The following is an 18,579-nucleotide window of genomic DNA, read 5'->3' on the forward strand; positions in this document are numbered from 1 at the left end:
CACTCCCATTTAACAGCTCCCAAAGCTCGGGAGCAGCCCCAGTGCTGGGCTTTCAGCAGCCTCAGGTTTGTCACGCTGAACAGGCGCTGCTTGGCTTCACCTCTGCCTTTAGACACCTCCAGTCCCCCCACCCAAAAAAACCCCATCTCTGAAACAGTTCAATAGCCCCAAATTTGTGCTGCCATTCTCCCAGCGTGTGCCAGCGGGCAGGTTCCTGTTCGGTTTAGTGTCCAGGTGTGCCCTGGCTGTGGCGTCCAGCATTCAGTTCACGCGGGGGTCCCACCGCAGCCCCTGTTCCCCGTTGTCCCTCGGGAAGAGCTCCCAGCCCAGCCGCGCTCCCGGCACGTCGGGCTGGGGGGGCTACAGCGGGGTGGCGGCAGGAGCCGGGTCCTCTGCCGCTGCCGCCAGGAGGGCTTCGACCCGCGTTGCCGGCGAGAGGAATTGTCTCAGCTCGGTGCCCGCGGCCGGGATGGGGCCGGTGCCCACGGCGGGGGGATGCGGGGCGTGTACGCTGAACGCGTACAAACGATCGGGAGCCGCGAGGGGAAGCGGGGCGGGGAGGCCGATGGGTCCGCCGTGTCCGGGTGCGTGTGCGGAGCGCGGGGCCGGCGCGGGGGGCGGAAGCCGCGTCCGGGACCCGCCCCGGCCCCGCTGACTCACGGCGACAGCGCGGCCCGGCCCGGCCTGGCCTGGCCGGGACATGGGCGGCCCCGCCGCGCCGCGCCCGCGGGGGCTCCGGGGGGCGCTCCGGGGGCTCCGGCCGCTGCTCCTGCCGCTGCTCCTGCCGCCGCTCCTGCTGCTGCTCCCGCCGCCCCCGGCACAGGTACGGCCGCCGCTGGGAGCGGTGGGTGCGGGAGGGTGGGACAGCGCCCGAGAGGGGACAGCGCGGGGGAAAGGTGTGGGGGGGGGCAGTGCGGTGCCCTTGTGGTTCCCAGTGTGAGCCTGTGCTCACTGTGCCCCGCGCGTCCTGCGGGAGGGCTCCGGCACACGACACTTCGTGCCCCGGGTGTGACAGTGCGGGCACGGGCACGCCGCGCTCGGGGCAGGTGCGCGGGAGCGTTCCGCGTGTGACACCGGTGAGCTGGAGCCGTAGGGCTCAGGGTAGGTGCCTGAGCGGGGATCGGAACCCAGAAGGGTGTACGTGGTGTGGGTGAAGGGGCCGTGGTGCCCGCGGGGCCGGGATGCTGCCGGGGGGTCCCATGGCCGTACATGGGTGGCGTTGATCGCTGTGCGATGGGGTGCCGGGCTGTCACCGGTGTGAGACTCCCCTGCGGCACCCAGAGCAGAGGCTGTTCTCCATCCTCACCCCTGGGCCTGGCTGTGGCCGGGAGCGGAGTCCCCTTCCCTGGCTGCCCTCGGCCCCCTCCTGCCTAGTCCTGCCCGCGGAGCTGCTGCCTGTCAGGGTGGTGCCTTCGGAGCCGGATCCAGCAGCTGGTGGCGGTTCAAGTAGATAGGCAGCGTGCCAGGGTGGCTTTGGATTACACTGGTAGACCTGCTTCATTGAAGGAAGCAGCAGATGCTGATGCCGAGTTTCTGTCTGTGCTTGGCTGTCCCCCTCTATCCATCTTTGGGGGAACGAGTGTGCCCTGAGCCCACGGCTGAGCTCCGGCCGCAGCGGCATTACTCCAGAGTCCAGAGTGCTGTAGTGGGAACCTCGGGAAAGCACGGCTCCTGGGAACACCCCATGGGAGCAACAGCCACACTTCTGGGCTGGGGCTGGCCAGAACGGCTGCTGGGGCAACTGGGGCTGGGAGCAGAGGGAGGGTGGCAGCTCACAGGCATCCAGTGCTTCCAGTTCTGCCCCTGGTGATTTGTCAGGAGCGGGCCGGGCAGCCTGGCCTTTGCCCGAGTGCCCTGGCACCAAAACACTTGCAGAATAGATGGAAAAAAACACAGAGCATCAGGGGGGAAGGAAGTACAGAGCCCTGACAGCTGGGGGGGGCTCGGCAGTCTCAGTTTCCCCCGGGCAGGTGGCCGCACTGTGAGAACCCCTTGTCTGCCAGCCTGGCATGTCCCCAGGCAGCAATCCCGCCTGCGTGGCCACAGGGGCTGGAGGAGCCATGGTGGGCAGCAGTCCCCTTCCCTGCCTGCCCCACCATGTCCTCTGGGCAAAGCCAGAGCACGGAAACTCGCTCTGACGTCACCTGAAAACTAAGCAAAAAGAAGTGCAAATAAAAACTGGGCTGGAGACATAGAGGTTGGTGTGAGGGGCATTGTGAGGGAGGTTGTGTGTGCTCCTGTGCTTTGTTACAGCTGAAGAAATCTTCTGGCCCTGCCGTGCCACAGCCGATCTTGTACTGTCTGCTCTGCAAATGGTCTCAGACATGCATGTTGGCACTGGCTGGGCACAGGCTGCTGGCTGGTCCCTGGACAGGCCCCCAGGACAGGCTCTTGCCAGCTCAGGCTCCCAGAGCAGTGAAGAGTCTACTGAGGGGCTGAGTTTGAGGGATGTCCTTGGGCTCTCATGCTAATCTGCGGCCAGCCAGGGGCTCAGGCGCTGCTGCCAAATCCCTGGCATCGGGGACTGCCAGAGCCATGTGGGTCCCGTTGCTGTTTGCCCATCCCTGTTTGCCGACAGGGCGAGGCTGGCATGTGTGGCACTGGCTGAGCTGGTGCTCGCTATGCGGACGCCATACGTGGAAGCAGGAGCTCCTCTTCCCAGGTGAATTTGCAATTACTTCCTCAATGTAGCTGAAACCTGCAGCTCTGAAGGCCTGGGCAAGCAATTATCACTTCTCTGGCATGAAAAGTCACCCAACTCGTTTGTTTCTGGAAGGAGCCAATGGTCGAGCTGCTCTTGTCGCCTTTAGAAAGGCACCCAGGGTTGTGACTGGGAACAGCCACACTGCAGTTCATCCCACCTGTGGGAAAACTCATCCAGGGAGAGGAGGGGAAAGGAAGGCTTCTCCAGCCCCAGGATGGCTCTGGTGGGATGTGAGTGGTGCTGCAGGAGCCAGGGACCAGAGGTGCAGGTGGTGCTGGTCGCCGTGGGCTCAGCTGCCCCAGGAGCTGAGCTGCGCAGAGGACCTGGGCTGGGGGCTTGTTCCCAAGTCTGGCTGAGCTCTTTAGGATGGTGTGTCTGTCCTAGAGCCTCCAAGGCGGTGCCGTGGCTGTCCCAGAATCACTGCTCTTCATCTCCACACTGGATGGGAACCTCCACGCTGTCAGCAAGAGCACAGGGGACATCAAGTGGACCCTGAAGGATGGTGAGTAGTGACTGGGAGGCATTTGCTTACAGCCTGGCTCCTGTAGCATGTTTGGGGTTTGGGAAGGATCCCCTGACCTGGCTCTTGGTGGATGGGCTCTGGGCTGCCAGTGCCTCCAGCGCTGGGGTGAGGTGCCAGCTGCAGCATCAGCCCCAGCCCCGGCCCCAGGCACAGCTGAGCACGGATGAGCATCTGCCATTGGTGTCTCTTCTGGCTCTGAAAGGCAAACAGGCTGCGTGGCTGGGCTGGGTGACAGTGCCATGCTGGGTAAACAGTGGTGTTGTGCTGTCCCACTCACAGGAGCGCTGCTGACGTGGCCTCTCACTCTCTGTTTCAGATCCCATTCTGCAAGTGCCGGTGTATGTGGCAGAGTGAGTGTCACCCCCACAGGCAGTTGGGCAGTGCAGGAGGCTCCCTGATAACTGATGGAGCAACAGCAGGAAAGGGGAACCACAGAGAAACGAAATGTGCAGCCCATGCCATGGCATCACCTTACCCTGACCCTGGTCCTGGCACTTGGCACATGGTGACGAGGAGGAGCTGGCCCCTGGCTGCAGAGCTGAGGAGCTCTCAACTCAACTACACACACTGGCATGGAGAGAAATTGAGGGAAATCCCCCTGAAAGCTCAGGGGCAGGCAGGACAGCAAGAGCTCCTTGAGACAGGCAGGGCATCCACCTGTCTGGCAGATGGGCACTGGGTGGCTGTGAGGAGTCCCAGGACTGACCAGAGTAGAAGTTATCTCCTGCCCAATCCAGTGCTGCAGGTGTCCAGGAAAGGTCAAGTCCTGCAGTGACTCACCCTGGAGCAAACTGCTAAAGGGGATTCTGCAGTGTAGCCACTCTGCATCCTTGGGGGTGCCCAGGGCAGGGGGTAGCTCATGTTTTATAATTCTCTCCTCCTTCCCAGGCCAGCATTCCTTCCAGACCCCAATGATGGCAGCCTGTATATCCTGGGAGGAAAGAATAAAGAAGGCTTGATGGTCAGTGGGGCTGTGGGCATCCTGTGACCCCCTGGGGTGCCCTGGGCTGGGGAGGTGACTCTGGCCCTGCACTTGCTGTGCCGCCTGTGTTGCAGAAGCTGCCATTCACTATCCCAGAGCTGGTGCAGTCCTCGCCGTGCCGCAGCTCGGATGGAGTGCTCTACACTGGTACGGAGGTGCTAGGGCGTGCGGGGGAAACCGTGCTGACCGGGGGCTCCTGGGAGCCATGGAGGGTGACAGGCAGGAGCCCAGCAGGAGCTCCCAGGGACAGGCAGGGACTCTGCAGGGACTTACAAAGAAGGCATTTTCCTTCTCAGGGAAGAAGCAGGACACCTGGTTCATTGTGGACCCCAAGTCAGGGGAGAAGCAGACCACCCTCTCAACAGAGGCCTGGGATGGTCTGTGCCCAACCAGCCCCTTGCTCTACATTGGACGGACCCGTAAGCCAGTCCCGTGCCTCCAATAACCACCTGGTCCCAGGAACGGGGCACTGGAGGTGACCTGGTGCCCTGTTCCTGTCCCCAGAGTACGTCATCACCATGTATGACACCAAGTCACGGGAGCTGCGCTGGAACGCCACCTTCTCTGAGTACTCGGCCCCGCTCTGCGAGGAGTCCTACCACTACAGTGAGTGGGACCTGCAGCAGCCACGGGAGCCCTGGGAGTCTTGGCACCCAGCTCCCCAGTGCCCGCTCGCAGCAGGACTCTGGCTGTGCAGGGGCCTGGGGTGACAGTGCCAGGGCCAGCAGGTCTCAGCTGTGCCCCTTTCTGGGGAGAACAGGCAGCAGCCCATGGCCAGTGGCAGAACTGAGGGGACACAGCTCAACTGCTGCATCCCTCATCCCTCTTGCTCTCTCCAGAAATGGCACACTTGGCCTCAAGCGGGGATGGGCTGGTGGTGACCCTGGACAAGGAGAGCGGGGAGGTCCTGTGGGCGCAGAACTACGGCTCACCTGTGGTTGGCATCTACCTGTGGCACCAGGACAGTCTGCGCCGCCTGCCCCACCTCAACCTGGCCATGGAGACCCTGCGCTATCTGACCTTCCAGTCACAGGACATCCATGTCCTCAAGTGGAGCTACCAGTCCGTCAAGGACTTCGCTGCCACCAAGACCCAGCTGCTGTATGTGGTTCCCGAGCAGTGGCAGCCAGTGGCATTCTTGTTCCTCGTGCCCAGCCACCCTGATCCGGGATGGACAGAAGGTGATGCTTGTCCTTGCCCTGCAGGCCAGCGCTCTATGTGGGAAAGCACGCGACCAGTTTCTATGCCATGACCTCCCTGGTGCACGGCAGTGTGGCGCTGGTGGTGAGTGTCCCTGCTGCCCTGCTGGGGCTGAGCCGCCACGGGCGCATCCGGCCACGCGGTGCCCCACGAGCTGCCACATCCCCAGCCCCAGGGCATCACGCTGGCCAGGATCGACGGCCCCACCACGGACGACGTGACCATGAGGGAGTCCGGGGAGTGTGAGATCATGCCCAGCACCAATGTCAAGTACCCACAGGGCAGCATCACCTCACTTCACAACCAGTGGCTCCTCATAGGTGCGGACCCGTGGTAGGCACAGACTTCCCCATGTGCTGGCTTCCAGATGGTGCCCAGTGGGGAGCAACCTGAGCTGCTGCTGTGCTTTAGGGGCACAGCCCGACCTGCCGTGGGATGAATGGGATTAAGGCTGTGAGTCACCTCAGGCTGTGGTGACTCTGTCTCGGGACTTGTTTCAGCCCATCCTTGTCCCCTCCCCAGGAATGACAAGATGCAGGGGTGGGGAGGGACCCTTTGAAACAGGGCTCACTGTTACCCATGCTTGGGGTCCCATGAGAAGTGACCCCCCCCTTCTCCAGGAGAGCTAGGGCTGCTGGCAAGGAATGGATGCTGAAACCAAGAGGTGAACTGAGGGTTGTGTCTGTTCCCCTCCTGTCACAGGGCACCATGAGCTGCCTCCCGTGGTCCACACCACCATGCTGAGAGCCTTCCCAGAGAACCTGAGGAAGACCACAGAAACCATCATCCCCAGGGCTCCTCCCACCAGGACCGTGTTTGATGATGTGAGTGGTGAAGGGTGCTTGGTCACTGAAGGGTCTGGGCTGCTTGGGGTGGGCAGTGGGTCCACAGTGTGAGATAGGACAGGAAGAAGGTCCCAAACCCAAGTGCCCTGCAGTCTGTCCCTCTTGTGTCACCCAGCCCTGGGTGTGTGTTGCAGTTCCTGGCCCCGAGCAGCCCAGAGGAGCCAGCTGTCCGCAGCGAGGGGCAGCTCCAGCCAGACCCCACGCCGGGGGAGCAGGTGGAAGTCTATCCCGAATCCGGCTCCTGGGACCTGGTGCTGGCTGGCGTCGGCACAGCTCTGCTGGGCGGGGGAATCCTGGCGCTGCTGCTCACAGTGAGTGGTGGTGCTGGAGGGTGAGGGATAGCGGAGCCGATGCTCCAGCATGGCTCCAGGCATGGAGCTGAGTATTCCCATGGTTTGTGTTCCAGAAACTGCAGCAGCAGCATGTGGCACAGCAGCAGCAGCTGCAGGAACAGATACAGCTCCTGCAGCAGCAGCAGGAGATGCTGCGCCCGGGGCGAGTCTCCAGGGAGGGCGTCCCTGAGGAGCCCAGGGAGCTGGAGCTGAGCCAGAAAAGTGCATCAGAGCTTTCACAGAGCTCCAGCCCCTCAGCCCACCTGAAGGACCCAGCTAATGGGATGGTCAGCCTGGAGCCAGCCGTCCCAGTGGCTGCTGAAGGTGGGTGCAGAGGGAATGGGTGGGCTGTGAGGGCTGCAGCCAGCTGGGATGGGAGGAGGTGCCAGATCTGCTGCTGGATAAGCATGGGCCACATAAGAGCAGGGCCCAAGAAATGGCCAGATGAGTAAAGAAACAGGTGTCCTCCATACAGAACTAATGCTTGGAGGCTGGAAGATGGCTGTCTTCTCTCCCTTGCAGATGTAGAACCAGACCTGGTTGTAGTTGGAAAAGTTTCTTTTAACCCCAAGGACGTGCTGGGCCATGGAGCTGGAGGAACCTTTGTCTTCAGGTGGGTGACACCAAGTGCCTGCCCCCACTCTGCTCCCATTCTCCCTGGGAGCCACAGGGATAGTGACAAGGCAGCTCTTGCCCAGGGTGGTGGCCACTGGTACAGGGACTTTTGAGAAGAACTCACCACTTTCACCTTCTTCTGGTCCTCATCACACCCATCCTGGACTTGTGGCCCTCATTAAGCAGGCACTGGGTACACAGGGCAGGTCCCCCTTGCACACCCTCCCTGCCTGCCTGCACCTGGTCTGGCCCCTCACACAGTTCCCAGGCTCTGGCTGAGCCCCTTTTCCAGCACTGAACACAGTAAAAAGTGAGGGATGTCATTTTCCTACAAAATTGAGACCCTCCAGTTCCCAGCTTACACTGGGGAAGATCTCTTCCTGTCAGTGATGTGACAAGGCTTTGGGAGCCACGGCAGAGTGACCCATGCTGAGGACCCTGTGGGTGAGCTCCAGCATTGGCTGAAGTGTGGCTGGGTCATGACACACACGGACACACTGGGGACTCTCTGCACAGGGGGCAGTTCGAGGGCCGGAATGTGGCCGTGAAGCGTCTCCTGCCTGAGTGTGTCCACCTGCTTGACCGTGAGGTCCAGCTGCTCCGGGAGTCGGATGAGCACCCCCATGTTGTCCGCTACTTCTGCACTGAGAAGGATCGGCAGTTCCACTACATTGCCATCGAGCTCTGCTCCGCCACGCTGCAGGAGGTGAGCCCCGGGCACAGGGCTGCTGCTGCAGCTGATCAGGAGCCCTGGAAACACAAGCCTTGGGCACACACAGCCTTTGTAGGGGCTGTTCTCCATCACCCACCATCACCCTGGGGTGGGGTGTCTCTCCAGCCAGCTTGCCCTTGCCCAGTAAATCAGGCTTAGTTCCTTTCTCTCTCCTTTGTGTGGTTCCAGTACGTGGAGAGCCCCAGCTTCAACCGCCGTGGGCTGGACCCAGTGTCTGTGCTGCATCAGACCATGTCCGGGCTGGCCCACCTCCACTCCCTCAGCATTGGTAAGGGCCAGCAGTCCCCTCTCCATCCTCTCCTCAGTGGATGCTGTGGGGTTTGGGCAGCATCTGTTGGGGTTTGGGCAGTAGCTGTGGGGGTCAGCAGCACATGGGGCTGTGGCAGAGCCCTGTTTGCTCCAGCCCTACCAGGGGACACCACACACTCTCGCTTCCAGTCCACCGTGACCTGAAGCCCTGTAACATCCTCATCTCTGTCCCGAATCGCCACGGGCAAATCCGCGCCGTCATCTCTGACTTCGGCCTCTGCAAGAAGCTTCAGGGAGGACGACAAAGCTTCAGCCTCCGCTCCGGGATCCCTGGCACTGAGGGCTGGATCGCGCCCGAGGTGCTGCAGGAGGCCCCGAAGGAGAACCCTGTCAGTGAGCTGTGGCCACCCCCGCCCCGGGTGCTCCTTGGACCCATTGTGGCAGTGTCCCCCACGCTGGCAGTGGCCTCAGGTCACACTGCTGGGTTCACAATTAAGATGAGAGCTCCATGAGCCCAAGCCAGCCCAGACACAGGCACTGTGCTCCTTTCCAGGGCTGTCCCCGTGCCCCTGCCCTTGTGTTCAGCATAGGTGTCTCATCAGGCTCCAGTCCTCAGAAATTCGGGGTGGGGAGGTTGGAGGGGCTGTGGGTTGCTGCCAAGGTTATGTTTCTCTCTTCAGAACTAAGAATCTCATTCCCACTGGAAGCAGCTGCTGTACTGATCCCTGGCAGAGCACGTCCTGGGGCTCATACTGGTGTCCATTTGCCTGCTGGTGGGACACCAGCAGCCCCTGCATGTCCGTTGGGCTGTGGAGTCCTGAATTCTGGCTGTGCCTCTGGAAACCTGGGGTGGTGGGGCTCCCTCACTGCAGGTAGCAGAGCAGGAGCCCCATGCGATGCATTTTCCAGCAGCTCTGCAGCCAATTGTCCACATAAAAGAATAGAAAAGTGGAAGGTAAATCTTTCCTCACCCTTTGCCTGAGGCTCCCGTGTGCCCCTGTGTTTTGCAGACCAGTGCCGTGGACATTTTCTCAGCCGGGTGCATCTTCTACTATGTGGTGTCGGGGGGACAGCACCCCTTTGGGGACAGCCTGCGGCGCCAGGCCAACATCCTGGCGGGCTCCTACCAGCTGAGCTGCCTGCAGGAGGAGGCTCACGGTGAGACCCTTCCCCAGTGGCACAACACTGCGGGGAAGCCCCAGGCTGAGGGGCAGTTCCTGGTCCTGGAGCAGGGACGAGTTCTCCGCTGTTTTGTTTCACCCCCAGACAAACTTGTTGCAAGGGAGCTGATTGTGGCGATGATCAGCCCCGAGCCCCAGCACCGGCCCTCGGCCCCTGTAGTGCTTGTGCATCCCTTTTTCTGGAGTCAGGAGAAGCAGCTGCAGTTCTTCCAGGTGAGTCTGTGCTTTCCCACCGGCAGTGAATGCAGGTGTGCGCTGAAAAACGTGCTGGAAACTGCTGTGTTTAGGTCAACATGCTCATTGTGAGCTACTCTTAGGAGGGGTGAGGAGTCCCTGAGTCTGTCTCACCTCGTGCAGAACAAGGGCAGGGCCATACCCACCCCATCCCTGCTCTTGGGCACACAGGACGTCAGTGACCGTGTGGAGAGGGAGCCGGCTGAGGGGCCCATCGTCTCAGCCCTGGAACTGGGGGGTCGGGCGGTGGTGAGGACCAACTGGAGGATGCACATCTCCCTCCCACTGCAGATGGGTGAGCATGGAGGGGTCGGGCTCATTGTTGGGTCCAGTGAAGCAGGTAGGGACTGGGGCTCCAAGGGCTGGTGCTTTTACTGGCCAGCAGGTACCTGCTTATGCCCAGGAGCTGAAAAGCAGGGCAGGTAAAGGTGGCAGCCCTTCCTTGAGAGGCCAGTGAAGCAGAGCTGGGGCTTGCACTACAGGGGCTGTAGCAGCCCCTCACCCCAGCTGTGTCCCGCCTCACTCGGTGTCCCTCCTGCTGTCCCCAGACCTGAGGAAGTTCCGCACCTACAAGGGTGGGTCAGTGCGTGACCTGCTGCGGGCCATGAGGAACAAGGTACAGCCACCCAGCTGCCCCATGGCCGTGCCACCTCCTCTGTCCCCATCCTCTCTCACCTCACCCTCTCTCCTGCAGAAGCACCACTACCATGAGCTGCCAGCTGATGTCCGGCTGGCCCTGGGCTCCGTCCCCGAGGGCTTCGTGCAGTACTTCACCTCCCGCTTCCCCCGGCTGCTGCTGCACACACACAGGGCCATGCGAGTCTGTGCCCACGAGCGCACCTTCCACTCGTACTACTGCCAGGGGCTGAGGGGCGACAGCACCTGAGCGGGCACAGGACACGGCCAGAGGGCACCGCGGCTGCTGCGGCCTCTCCTCCCCGCCCGGGCCCGGGGTTCTCAGTGTCCTTCTGCCGGGGCCTGGTGGGGGTCCAGCAGGTGGGGGCACCAGGAGCACAGGGCAGCAGAGGTGGGCACAGGGCAGTACCATGCCCTCACCTGGGGTTTCCTGAGGGACCCTCTGGGCACCCACCTTTGCAAACACTCATGGTCAGACTCAGGTGTGAAGGCACTTGGGCCAGAAAACGAAGACAACTCTGGGGTGGACACAGTGCTTAGAGAAGAAAGAGGAAAAACACGTGTGTTTTCCCAAGGATGGCCGCAGCAAGGCCCTGGCACAGCAGTGCCCTCAAGCTGGCATCAGTCCCAGGGGGGCATTCACCAGGGGGACAGGAAGCTTTGTCCTGTGTGTTCTCTCCTGTGCCAGGGGCCTTGAGCTGTGAGCAGGACCAGGCCCCCAGTCTTGACACTGGAGCTGACCCCTCAGCCCCAGCGAGGGCTGTGCTCAGCCAGGCCAGGCTGAGCAGCCACCCTGGGGCTGGGACCTGCCCGAGGGCACAGCCCCTACAATGAAGGTGTGAATCTCAGCTGGGCTGAAAACAAGGATTTCTCCCTTAGGGTCCCCAGCAGCCTGTACCTCTGCCAGGCCTGAGCCCCTGAGCAGGTGGCACAGCAGTCCAGGAGCAGTTGTCTCTGGGCACAAAGGAGGGAATTCCTTTCCCCTAGGATCCTTCCCTCAAAGACAGGCCTATGCCTGCAGCTCCCCCAGCCTCGCCTGCTGCCCAGGGCCGGTGTCCAGTGGGTGCTCTGGTTCATGGCAGCCCCATGGGCATGTGATCCCAACGAGCCAGCCTCCAGCACCAGCTGGGCCCACAGGCACAGAGAGCCCCACAGCAAAGTTCCTATGTGGAACAGCAATAATTTTGTACAGTCTGATTCCTTTGTGTGCTGGGGTGTGGGATTTTGTTACACAGGTAACAGGGTTTGTACCAGCTTTCTTTTCAGAATATATTTATACAAAATGTTACAAAAATTTAAAAATAAAAACTGAAAAGCTTGTCCTGCTTAAAAACAAACTGGCCTGAGGGCCCCCAGAGTTGCTGGCAGGGAGCAGTGGTGGGAGAACAGAGGCAGGGCAATGGGCTCCTGCAAGACACTGCTGCATGAGAGGACAGGTGCTGAGTCTTTAGCCATAATTAGTCACGGAGCCAAGTGAGAAGCAAACCCAGCCCCGGGTTCTCAGTAAGAGTAAGAGGATGCCTCATTCATAGGGGAAGCCAGAGGTGACGGTCCCTCCCTCAGCAAGGCAATGGGAAGTGAAACAGACTGGATGCCATGTCAAACAATCTTTATTCAAGTTATGCAATATACAAAAGTTGAGGTTTCATGTAGTTTCAGTATTAAAAGGCCAATTGATCACTCTCACCCCGGGCTTGTTCAATACCTTACCTGAGCTTCTACAAGAGAAAACAAAGCCCAGAGCATGGGCACAGCCATGTACGGGCACCTCACGTGACAGCTCTGCTCTGCCCCGGCTCTGCTCTCTCAAGAGCAGGCCCAGGCACCTCAAATGAGGGGGCTGGGTTGGAGCTGGGCTTTCGGCTTTGGGAAATTAGAAAAACGGACTAGGTAGGGAATTAAAAAATAGACTTTGTTAGGAGCAGGAAGCAAGAAACCTTTGGGCACCAGTCAAAGTGAACATCACCATTCCCACAGCAGCAGGGGCTTCCTTGTGGCAATGAGTCCATACCCAGGAGTAGGAACCCATCTGGGCCATGGGAGGGAAGCTCCCAGACCTCTTCCTCCACAGGTGGGCAGTTTGGCACAGATGTTGAGTCCAGCAAGAACAAGGTCTAAGCAGCAGATTTTGTCTGGCGTGAGCCAGACCTGGAGCTGAAGAGCTTCTCCACCATGATGCGGGCATAGCGGAGCCGGCGGGCCAGCTCCTGGCAGCAGCCGTGCTCCTCGATGAGGCTCAGCTTGTACGTGCGGAAGTCCCGTTTCTCATCTATGTATGTGACAGCAGCCATGAGAGGGCACAGGATGAGCTTGGTGTGGTCCTGGGGGGGAGAGAACACGCAGTCACTGAGCACTGTGCTCCTTGGGGCAGCATCTCCTCTGGATGAGCCATGTCAGCAGCACTCAGAGCACAGTGACAAGGCCCCTCTGCAGAATTCCTTCAGAGTGCAGCAAAGGGCAGCAGCCAGGTCAACAGGGCTGCACCTGGCTGCAGCAGCCAACCTGCTGCTCGAGAGCATGGCCCTTCATGAGCAAGGAGTATCTGGGGGCCTCGGGTACTGGCACAGACAGCTCCCAGTGCTCAGTGCCCTGGGCAAAACCTTGGCTCAGGTCATCCCCTCCTGCCACCTTCCAAGCAGCACTACATGCAGCCAGAGCCATGGCCCTGGGCAGAGCCTCACCTGGAAGAAGTTGATCTGCACAGTGCCGTTGCTGAGGTGCAGGATGATGGCACTGCGGGTCCGGAACCAGTTCCACAGGTAGGGCAATCGGGCTAGCTCGTCCCCTTCCCGGGGCGTGATGTTTGCCCCTGCCTTCAGCAAGTGCTCACTCATGTAATTCCGGAAGTACTTCAGTAGTGTTATCTGTGGATGGGACAGGCTGTGAGGGGCCGAGGGTGACCCCAGGCACAGGGGGGGAGCACAGGGACTGCTATCACAGTCCCAGAGCTTCCTTATGTCTTTCAGAGCTTGAGGTGTCACTGCAAAAGCTTGTGGAAATCCTCAAAATTAACTGAATGTGACAAGTCAGACTCGCTTTGCTGAACACTTTGGTATGTCCAAGCCATGTGAGCACTTAAATTTCTGTGAAACTGCTCATAAATGAGCCTCAGATAGCAGTCAGAGCTGCTGGTGTCTGTTCTTGGGACCATGTGTCACCACCTAAAGGAAGCCTGCAGAATGCCAGTGACCTCCAATTGTAAATGTTTCTCCCTGGAACCCACCCTGCCCCTCAACGCCCAAAGCTGGCAGGAGTCTCACCACCCCCCCAGCCAGGCTCCTGTCCCCAGGACTGACCTTCTTGGTGAGGGCAGAGGGGCAGGACCTCACGGTGAAGTAGGACTCGTTGCTGTTCTGCTCAATGTACTGGAGGTTGTCCCCATCGTTGTACATGATGAGACGAGTGGAGTCATTGAAGAGAACCCCAACGCTGTTGTCACAGAGCTGGTAACCTGCCAGAAGGGACCCCCATGAGGCCTCCAGTCTCAGGGGACCACCAGCAGTGGGAAGCACCAAGGCAGATGGTTTATCACTCAGGGATTCCCTAACAGCCACCTCACCAAGTCTTTGCCAGGTCTCCTCTTTGGGGAGGTCTGGGTGGCACTTTTCCACCTCTGGATTTGTCATCTCCCTTATTGCATCACCTGCTGCAGGAACAGCCTCTGCTGCCACGGTGGGTCCCTGTGCAGGCTGGGGAGAGCTTGGTCACCTCAGGCACAGGTAGCCATTGTCCACCTTAAAGTGGGCTGATGGTCAGTGACCACTGCTCTGGACTCCCAGGGTATTTGGTAAGATTGCTGGCAGAGGTCTTGGACACACACACTGGAATATGGTGATTAAAAACCCAGACCTAGGAAATGCCCAAATCCAGGCTTCTTCCAGCCCCTTCAGATACCAGGAAATCCTGAAGCATTGCCACCCACAGTATTTACCGAGTCCATATTTATCCGAGTAGTCCACCCATTTGCTAACCCAGAAGATGGGATTGCAGGCTGGGTCCTCAGCTTCTTCTGCAGGAAGAAAGTAGCTTGTTAGGAGACATTTCCCACAGCATGTGCATCCCACAAGGCCCATGGGCTGCCCCAGGCTCACCTTGCCTCACTGCTACTCTCTCGGAGGGCTTGGCTGCATTGACTGCAGTCAGCTGCTGCAACATGTCAGCCAAGTGGCCACTGACAGTATCCCCCAGCTCCCGCAGTCCCGCTGCTTCCTCCTTGTCCGGCAAGGTCTCCTGTGCAGGGCTGTCTAGTCCTGGGACAGAGAGAGAAGAGTGTGGATGTGTGACAAGGGAGGTTTCCAAAGGGACCAGACTTACACCCTACCCCAGGTATAGGCAACACCTTGCACACAGAATGGATCAGGTTGGAGGGGACCGTGGTGGGGCATATGGTCCCACTTCCCTGCTCCAGCAGGGCAATTCCAGAGCACAGGGCACAGGATGTGTCCAGAGGATTCTGGAATATCTCCAGTAAGGGAGACTCCACACACGCTCTCTAGGCAATCTGTTCAATGCTCGGGCACTACACAGGAAAGGTCTTCTTCATGTTCTGGTGGAACTTCCTGGGCATCAGTTTGAGCCCGTTACAGAGCTGAAGTGAATGCAGTGCTTCCTCCCTGCTTTGGTCCCAGGCAGAGAAAGGAGAGCCCCCTCATCCACGAAATGCTCCAAATTTCCATAAGAATCAGGAGATGATGTGAGGGAGGCACACTGAAGGTTGTGGATGCTGCTGGAGGCCAGGCAGGCTCTCTCCAGCACCGCAGCCCAGCCTCACCCGGACACCCACACTTACCTTTGTTGAGCGCGGTCAGTGGCTTCCGCCCGCCGAGGTCCATCCCACTGGGAGCCAGGGAGAAGCGGGGTGCAATGGTGAGGCAGCTGGTGGGCAGGCGGCTGGGGAGGTACCCCGAGGTGAAGAACTCGTCATTCAGCAGCTCATCGATGGTCGGGCGTGTGGCAGGGTCGGACCTCAGCATCTTCTGGATGAGGTTTGCAGCCACGGGGTTGATGTGCTGAGGGAGAGGTGGAGTGTAGAGACAGATCAGGGGACAATGTGCGCTAGTGACAAATGAACGGGATTTACAACCCAGCAGAGCTCCAGTGCTGCCATCAGGCAAGCAAGACACAAGCCAGGGGAAGGAGAATTGGGCAGCACAGAGAACTGGCTCCTAATGGTACCCAAAACCTGAGGTCAACTGACTTGAGCAAGATCAACTCATCAGCAGTGGGATGAGCTGGGGACCTGGCCCAGACCTCACAGACTTGCCCTTGTCCATTCACCCCCACATGCCAACAGCCCAGGTCGGATTTTTGCCGGACTAGGGGGGCGGGGGCAGGGAGCTGCTGCCTCCCTATGAGGTTCATGCCACCCCAGACTGAAACAGCCCCTCCCAGCATTGACAGCCCCTGCTACATGAGAGCCCACGGAGTGTCAGACACAGGGGCTGCAGCAGGAGGCTGACCAAGCACCACTGTGAGCCAAACAGATCCTTCATGGGAAGCACCATACCTTGGGAATGGTGTACTCATTCTTCTTGATCCGGATGTATGTGTCCTTTAGACAAGAAGTCTCAAAAGGAGGTTTCCCCACCAGAAGAGTGTACCTGGGCATTCCCAGACAAAAAGGTGTCAGTTTTGCAAAAGAGACTCAGATTGTGTGCAGAAGCGACCCTGTTCTAAGCACGCCCAGGGGCTTTCCTGGCAGAGGGAACACACTTGGCATTAGACACACTGACAGCTACATGTACTGTGCCTGGCTCCTGGTTCCCTGGAAAGGGAAGCTGGGATCTAGCACCCTGCAGGGAAAGTTTCAGTTAAGGAAGGTAGGAAGCTGCCTGGCAGCAGGACTTAGCCAGGAGCTATGGGGACAGTGACCTGGAGCTTTGGATCACACTTAAGTTCCAAGGGGTCAAGGAGACCAGAACCACAGGGATTGCCCGTCCCTGTGGCCTCTGAAAGGCAATTTGACTCACATGATGCAGCCAATGGACCAGATGTCCACCTCGAAGCTGTGCCCCTTCTTGCCCAGCACCTCTGGGGCGATGTAGTTGGGAGTCCCACACAGGGTCTTCTTGCGCTCCCCATCGTACTCCACCTTGGTGGCCAGGCCAAAGTCACCTGGAGGGACATGGAGACAGGATATGACCAAGATGCCCTGGCTGGCCGGTTCCTGGGCTGAGGTCCCTGCCACTTACCGATCTTCACCTCCATGTCGTCGTTGAGGAAGAGGTTGCCCAGCTTGAGGTCGCGGTGAATGACGCGGTGGCTGTGCAGGTACTGGCAGCCCAGGATGGTCTGGCGCAGGTAGTACCGCGCCTCGGGCTCGCTCAGCGCCTTCCGCCGCTTGTGCAGCTCCAGCAGCGACTGCGGGGAACGGTCGGTCAGTACCGAGGCGGGGGGTGCGGGACGGGGACGAGGTCAGTACCGCAGGACGCGGGGAAGGGGACAGTCAGTACCCGGGGGACACCGACACCCGCCCCCCGGCCCCTCACCCTGCGGCGGCAGAGCTCCAGCACGACGTAGACAAAGTCATCGTCCTCGAAGAAGCCCTGGAAACCGACGATGTGGCGGTGGGAGAGGCTGCGGTGGATGGCGATCTCCATGGACATCTTCTCCTTCTGGTGCGGCTTCGCCAGCAGCGACTTGGGCACCACCTTCCCCGCGAACACCTCCCGGCTCTCGGCCTCGGCCAGCTCGTAGCACCGAGCGAAGCCGCCCTTGCCCAGGAACCGCCCGCGCACGAAGCTGCGCCGGGTGCGCGGGTCCACGAGCACCTTGGGCACCTCCTTCACCGCCGCTGCCGCCGCCGCCGCCCGGGCCGGCTCCGCGCGGGGCTGCTCCGCCGGTGCCGCTGGCCGTGCCGCCGGCCTCACCGCCGGCCGCGCCGCCTTCCCGCCCGCCGCGTTCATGCTGTGCCCGTGCGGAGCTGTGCTGGGGCCGTGCGGTGCCGCTGCCGGGGGAGCGGCGGGTCCCTGTACCGAAGCAGCGGTGGGTGCCGGTGCCGGGAGAGCGGCGGGTCCCGGGTCCCTGTACCGAAGCAGCGGTGGGTGCCGGGGTAACGGCGGGTCCCGGGTCCCTGCACCGAAGCAGCGGTGAGCGCCGGGTGGCGGTGGCGGTGCAGCGGCGGGGCCGGGCGGGGCCGGGCTGAGCTGGGTCTGTGGGTCGGTCTGTCGGTCGGTCCGGCCGCGATTCAAAGGCGGCGCCGGGGCCGTTACCGCGCGCGGCCGCTCCCCATTGGCCGCAGGATTTAAAATCCACGCGGCGCGCGGGGCACCATGGGAGCCTGGAGCGGCACGCGCCGGCGGGGGCGGGGCCGGGCGCGCTCGGACACACCCCCACAGCGCGCGTGGCCGCGGGCGCCGGCGGCCGTTGGTGGTGGCCGCGCGCGCTCCCGCCGGCCCCCGACGCGCGCGAGGCGCGCTCCCGCTGCCGCCGCGGAGCCCCGAGACAAGCGCGGCCCCGCGGGACTCCCGAGCGCGGGCACGAGGCGCTCCGTGAAGGACGTTCCCTTGGGGTTTGCACCCGGCGTGGATTTTCCCGGAAGAGGGACTGCGGCGGCACCGTCCGCTCCCCACAGCTTCCGTGTCCTGCCGGTTCCCAGCGGGATTCCCGCGGGTGCCCGAGAACCGGCCTTTGGGCCGGTTTTTATTCCGTAGACATCCCCCACTCCTGCTGCCCCTCGGTCCCCTCGGGTGACAGTGTGGCAGTTCTGTGGGGCTGTCCCTGACCGCACTGCCTCCTCTCCCCCACACGGACACGCCGCCCACTGACGCCCCCTGCCCCATGGTCCCCCACCCCAGGGTCTCCAGCACTCCCAGTGCTGGCTCCTGGGCCCCACTTGCCATGAGAAGTGACCACGGGATGTTCCCATGCCTTAACTCCATCACCAATGAAAAATAACCCAAAACCAAACAAAACCAGCAGCAGTGCCTTGGTCCAGGCATCTGCTCTGCTTCCTGGCATGCACAGTCCCATGGGCTGAGGGTAGGGACTTAACATCATTTGGCCTCCCTTCCCCACCAGCAGAAGCTGTTTCCTTCAGCCCTGGCTAATAAAGAACAGCATATACCTAGCATATACCGTGCCTAGCATATACCGTGCTTTTACCACACGCTGGCCCAGTGGGTTGAGCCAATGCCCCCAGCCGAGCCTCACCCACAGGCACGGGTCATCGGTGCCAGGGTGTGATGGAGAGCTCAGTGCACGGACATGGCCCTGCAGGTCACCATAGCCACAGTTCAAGTGTCATTCCCACTATGGAGTTGGACCATCTTGGGAGATTCTGCTCCGCAGGAAGCAGGCACGGCCCCCACTTGCTTGGTGACTGAGAGACCTTCCCACACAGCCCC

The 18,579-nt window shown here is 60.8% G+C and overlaps 2 protein-coding genes across 4 annotated transcripts; one reads left to right on the plus strand and one right to left on the minus strand.

The window, feature by feature from the left end:
• Positions 1–683: 683 nt before the first annotated feature.
• ERN2 (endoplasmic reticulum to nucleus signaling 2) lies at positions 684–11,549 on the plus strand. Of its 3 annotated transcripts, XM_069029834.1 has the most exons (22): positions 684–823; positions 3,089–3,206; positions 3,544–3,577; positions 4,116–4,188; positions 4,284–4,356; positions 4,506–4,628; positions 4,714–4,815; positions 5,049–5,310; positions 5,415–5,493; positions 5,579–5,729; positions 6,112–6,233; positions 6,389–6,565; positions 6,661–6,910; positions 7,109–7,199; positions 7,718–7,907; positions 8,103–8,202; positions 8,373–8,572; positions 9,194–9,341; positions 9,450–9,577; positions 9,770–9,893; positions 10,147–10,214; positions 10,293–11,549. In XM_069029834.1, the coding sequence occupies exons 1-22, from the start codon at positions 701–703 to the stop codon at positions 10,482–10,484; spliced, it is 2,928 nt and encodes a 975-aa protein (XP_068885935.1). In that variant the 5' UTR covers positions 684–700; the 3' UTR covers positions 10,485–11,549. The 3 variants fall into 3 exon arrangements, with proteins under 3 accessions (XP_068885935.1, XP_068885936.1, XP_068885937.1); XM_069029835.1 differs by lacking the exon at positions 6,389–6,565; XM_069029836.1 differs by lacking the exons at positions 8,373–8,572; positions 10,147–10,214; positions 10,293–11,549 and having other exon boundaries at positions 9,770–9,862.
• PLK1 (polo like kinase 1) lies at positions 11,540–17,353 on the minus strand. Its single transcript, XM_069029837.1, has 10 exons — positions 16,723–17,353; positions 16,426–16,594; positions 16,204–16,348; positions 15,741–15,834; positions 15,024–15,243; positions 14,326–14,484; positions 14,166–14,243; positions 13,531–13,685; positions 12,916–13,098; positions 11,540–12,555 (listed from the first exon to the last, which is right to left on the minus strand). The coding sequence occupies exons 1-10, from the start codon at positions 17,137–17,139 to the stop codon at positions 12,349–12,351; spliced, it is 1,827 nt and encodes a 608-aa protein (XP_068885938.1). The 5' UTR covers positions 17,140–17,353; the 3' UTR covers positions 11,540–12,348.
• Between the last annotated feature and the right edge of the window lie 1,226 nt (positions 17,354–18,579).

This window comes from Aphelocoma coerulescens, chromosome 14 (genome assembly GCF_041296385.1).
Source record: "Aphelocoma coerulescens isolate FSJ_1873_10779 chromosome 14, UR_Acoe_1.0, whole genome shotgun sequence".
Classification (NCBI taxonomy): domain Eukaryota; kingdom Metazoa; phylum Chordata; class Aves; order Passeriformes; family Corvidae; genus Aphelocoma; species Aphelocoma coerulescens.

Bases quoted from the DNA above. Each gene is read 5' to 3' on its own strand.
- PLK1 (XM_069029837.1), bottom strand. From the start codon at position 17,139: ATGAACGCGGCGGGCGGGAAGGCGGCGCGGCCGGCGGTGAGGCCGGCG. The intron at 15,835-16,203 runs GTGAGTCAAATT...GGGAATGCCCAG, and splicing joins TGGTCCATTGGCTGCATCAT to GTACACTCTTCTGGTGGGGA. The intron at 13,686-14,165 runs GTAAATACTGTG...CCCTTCTGGCAG, and splicing joins CTCGGATAAATATGGACTCG to GTTACCAGCTCTGTGACAAC.
- ERN2 (XM_069029834.1), top strand. From the start codon at position 701: ATGGGCGGCCCCGCCGCGCCGCGCCCGCGGGGGCTCCGGGGGGCGCTC. The intron at 5,730-6,111 runs GTGCGGACCCGT...CTCCTGTCACAG, and splicing joins CAACCAGTGGCTCCTCATAG to GGCACCATGAGCTGCCTCCC. The intron at 8,203-8,372 runs GTAAGGGCCAGC...TCTCGCTTCCAG, and splicing joins CCTCCACTCCCTCAGCATTG to TCCACCGTGACCTGAAGCCC.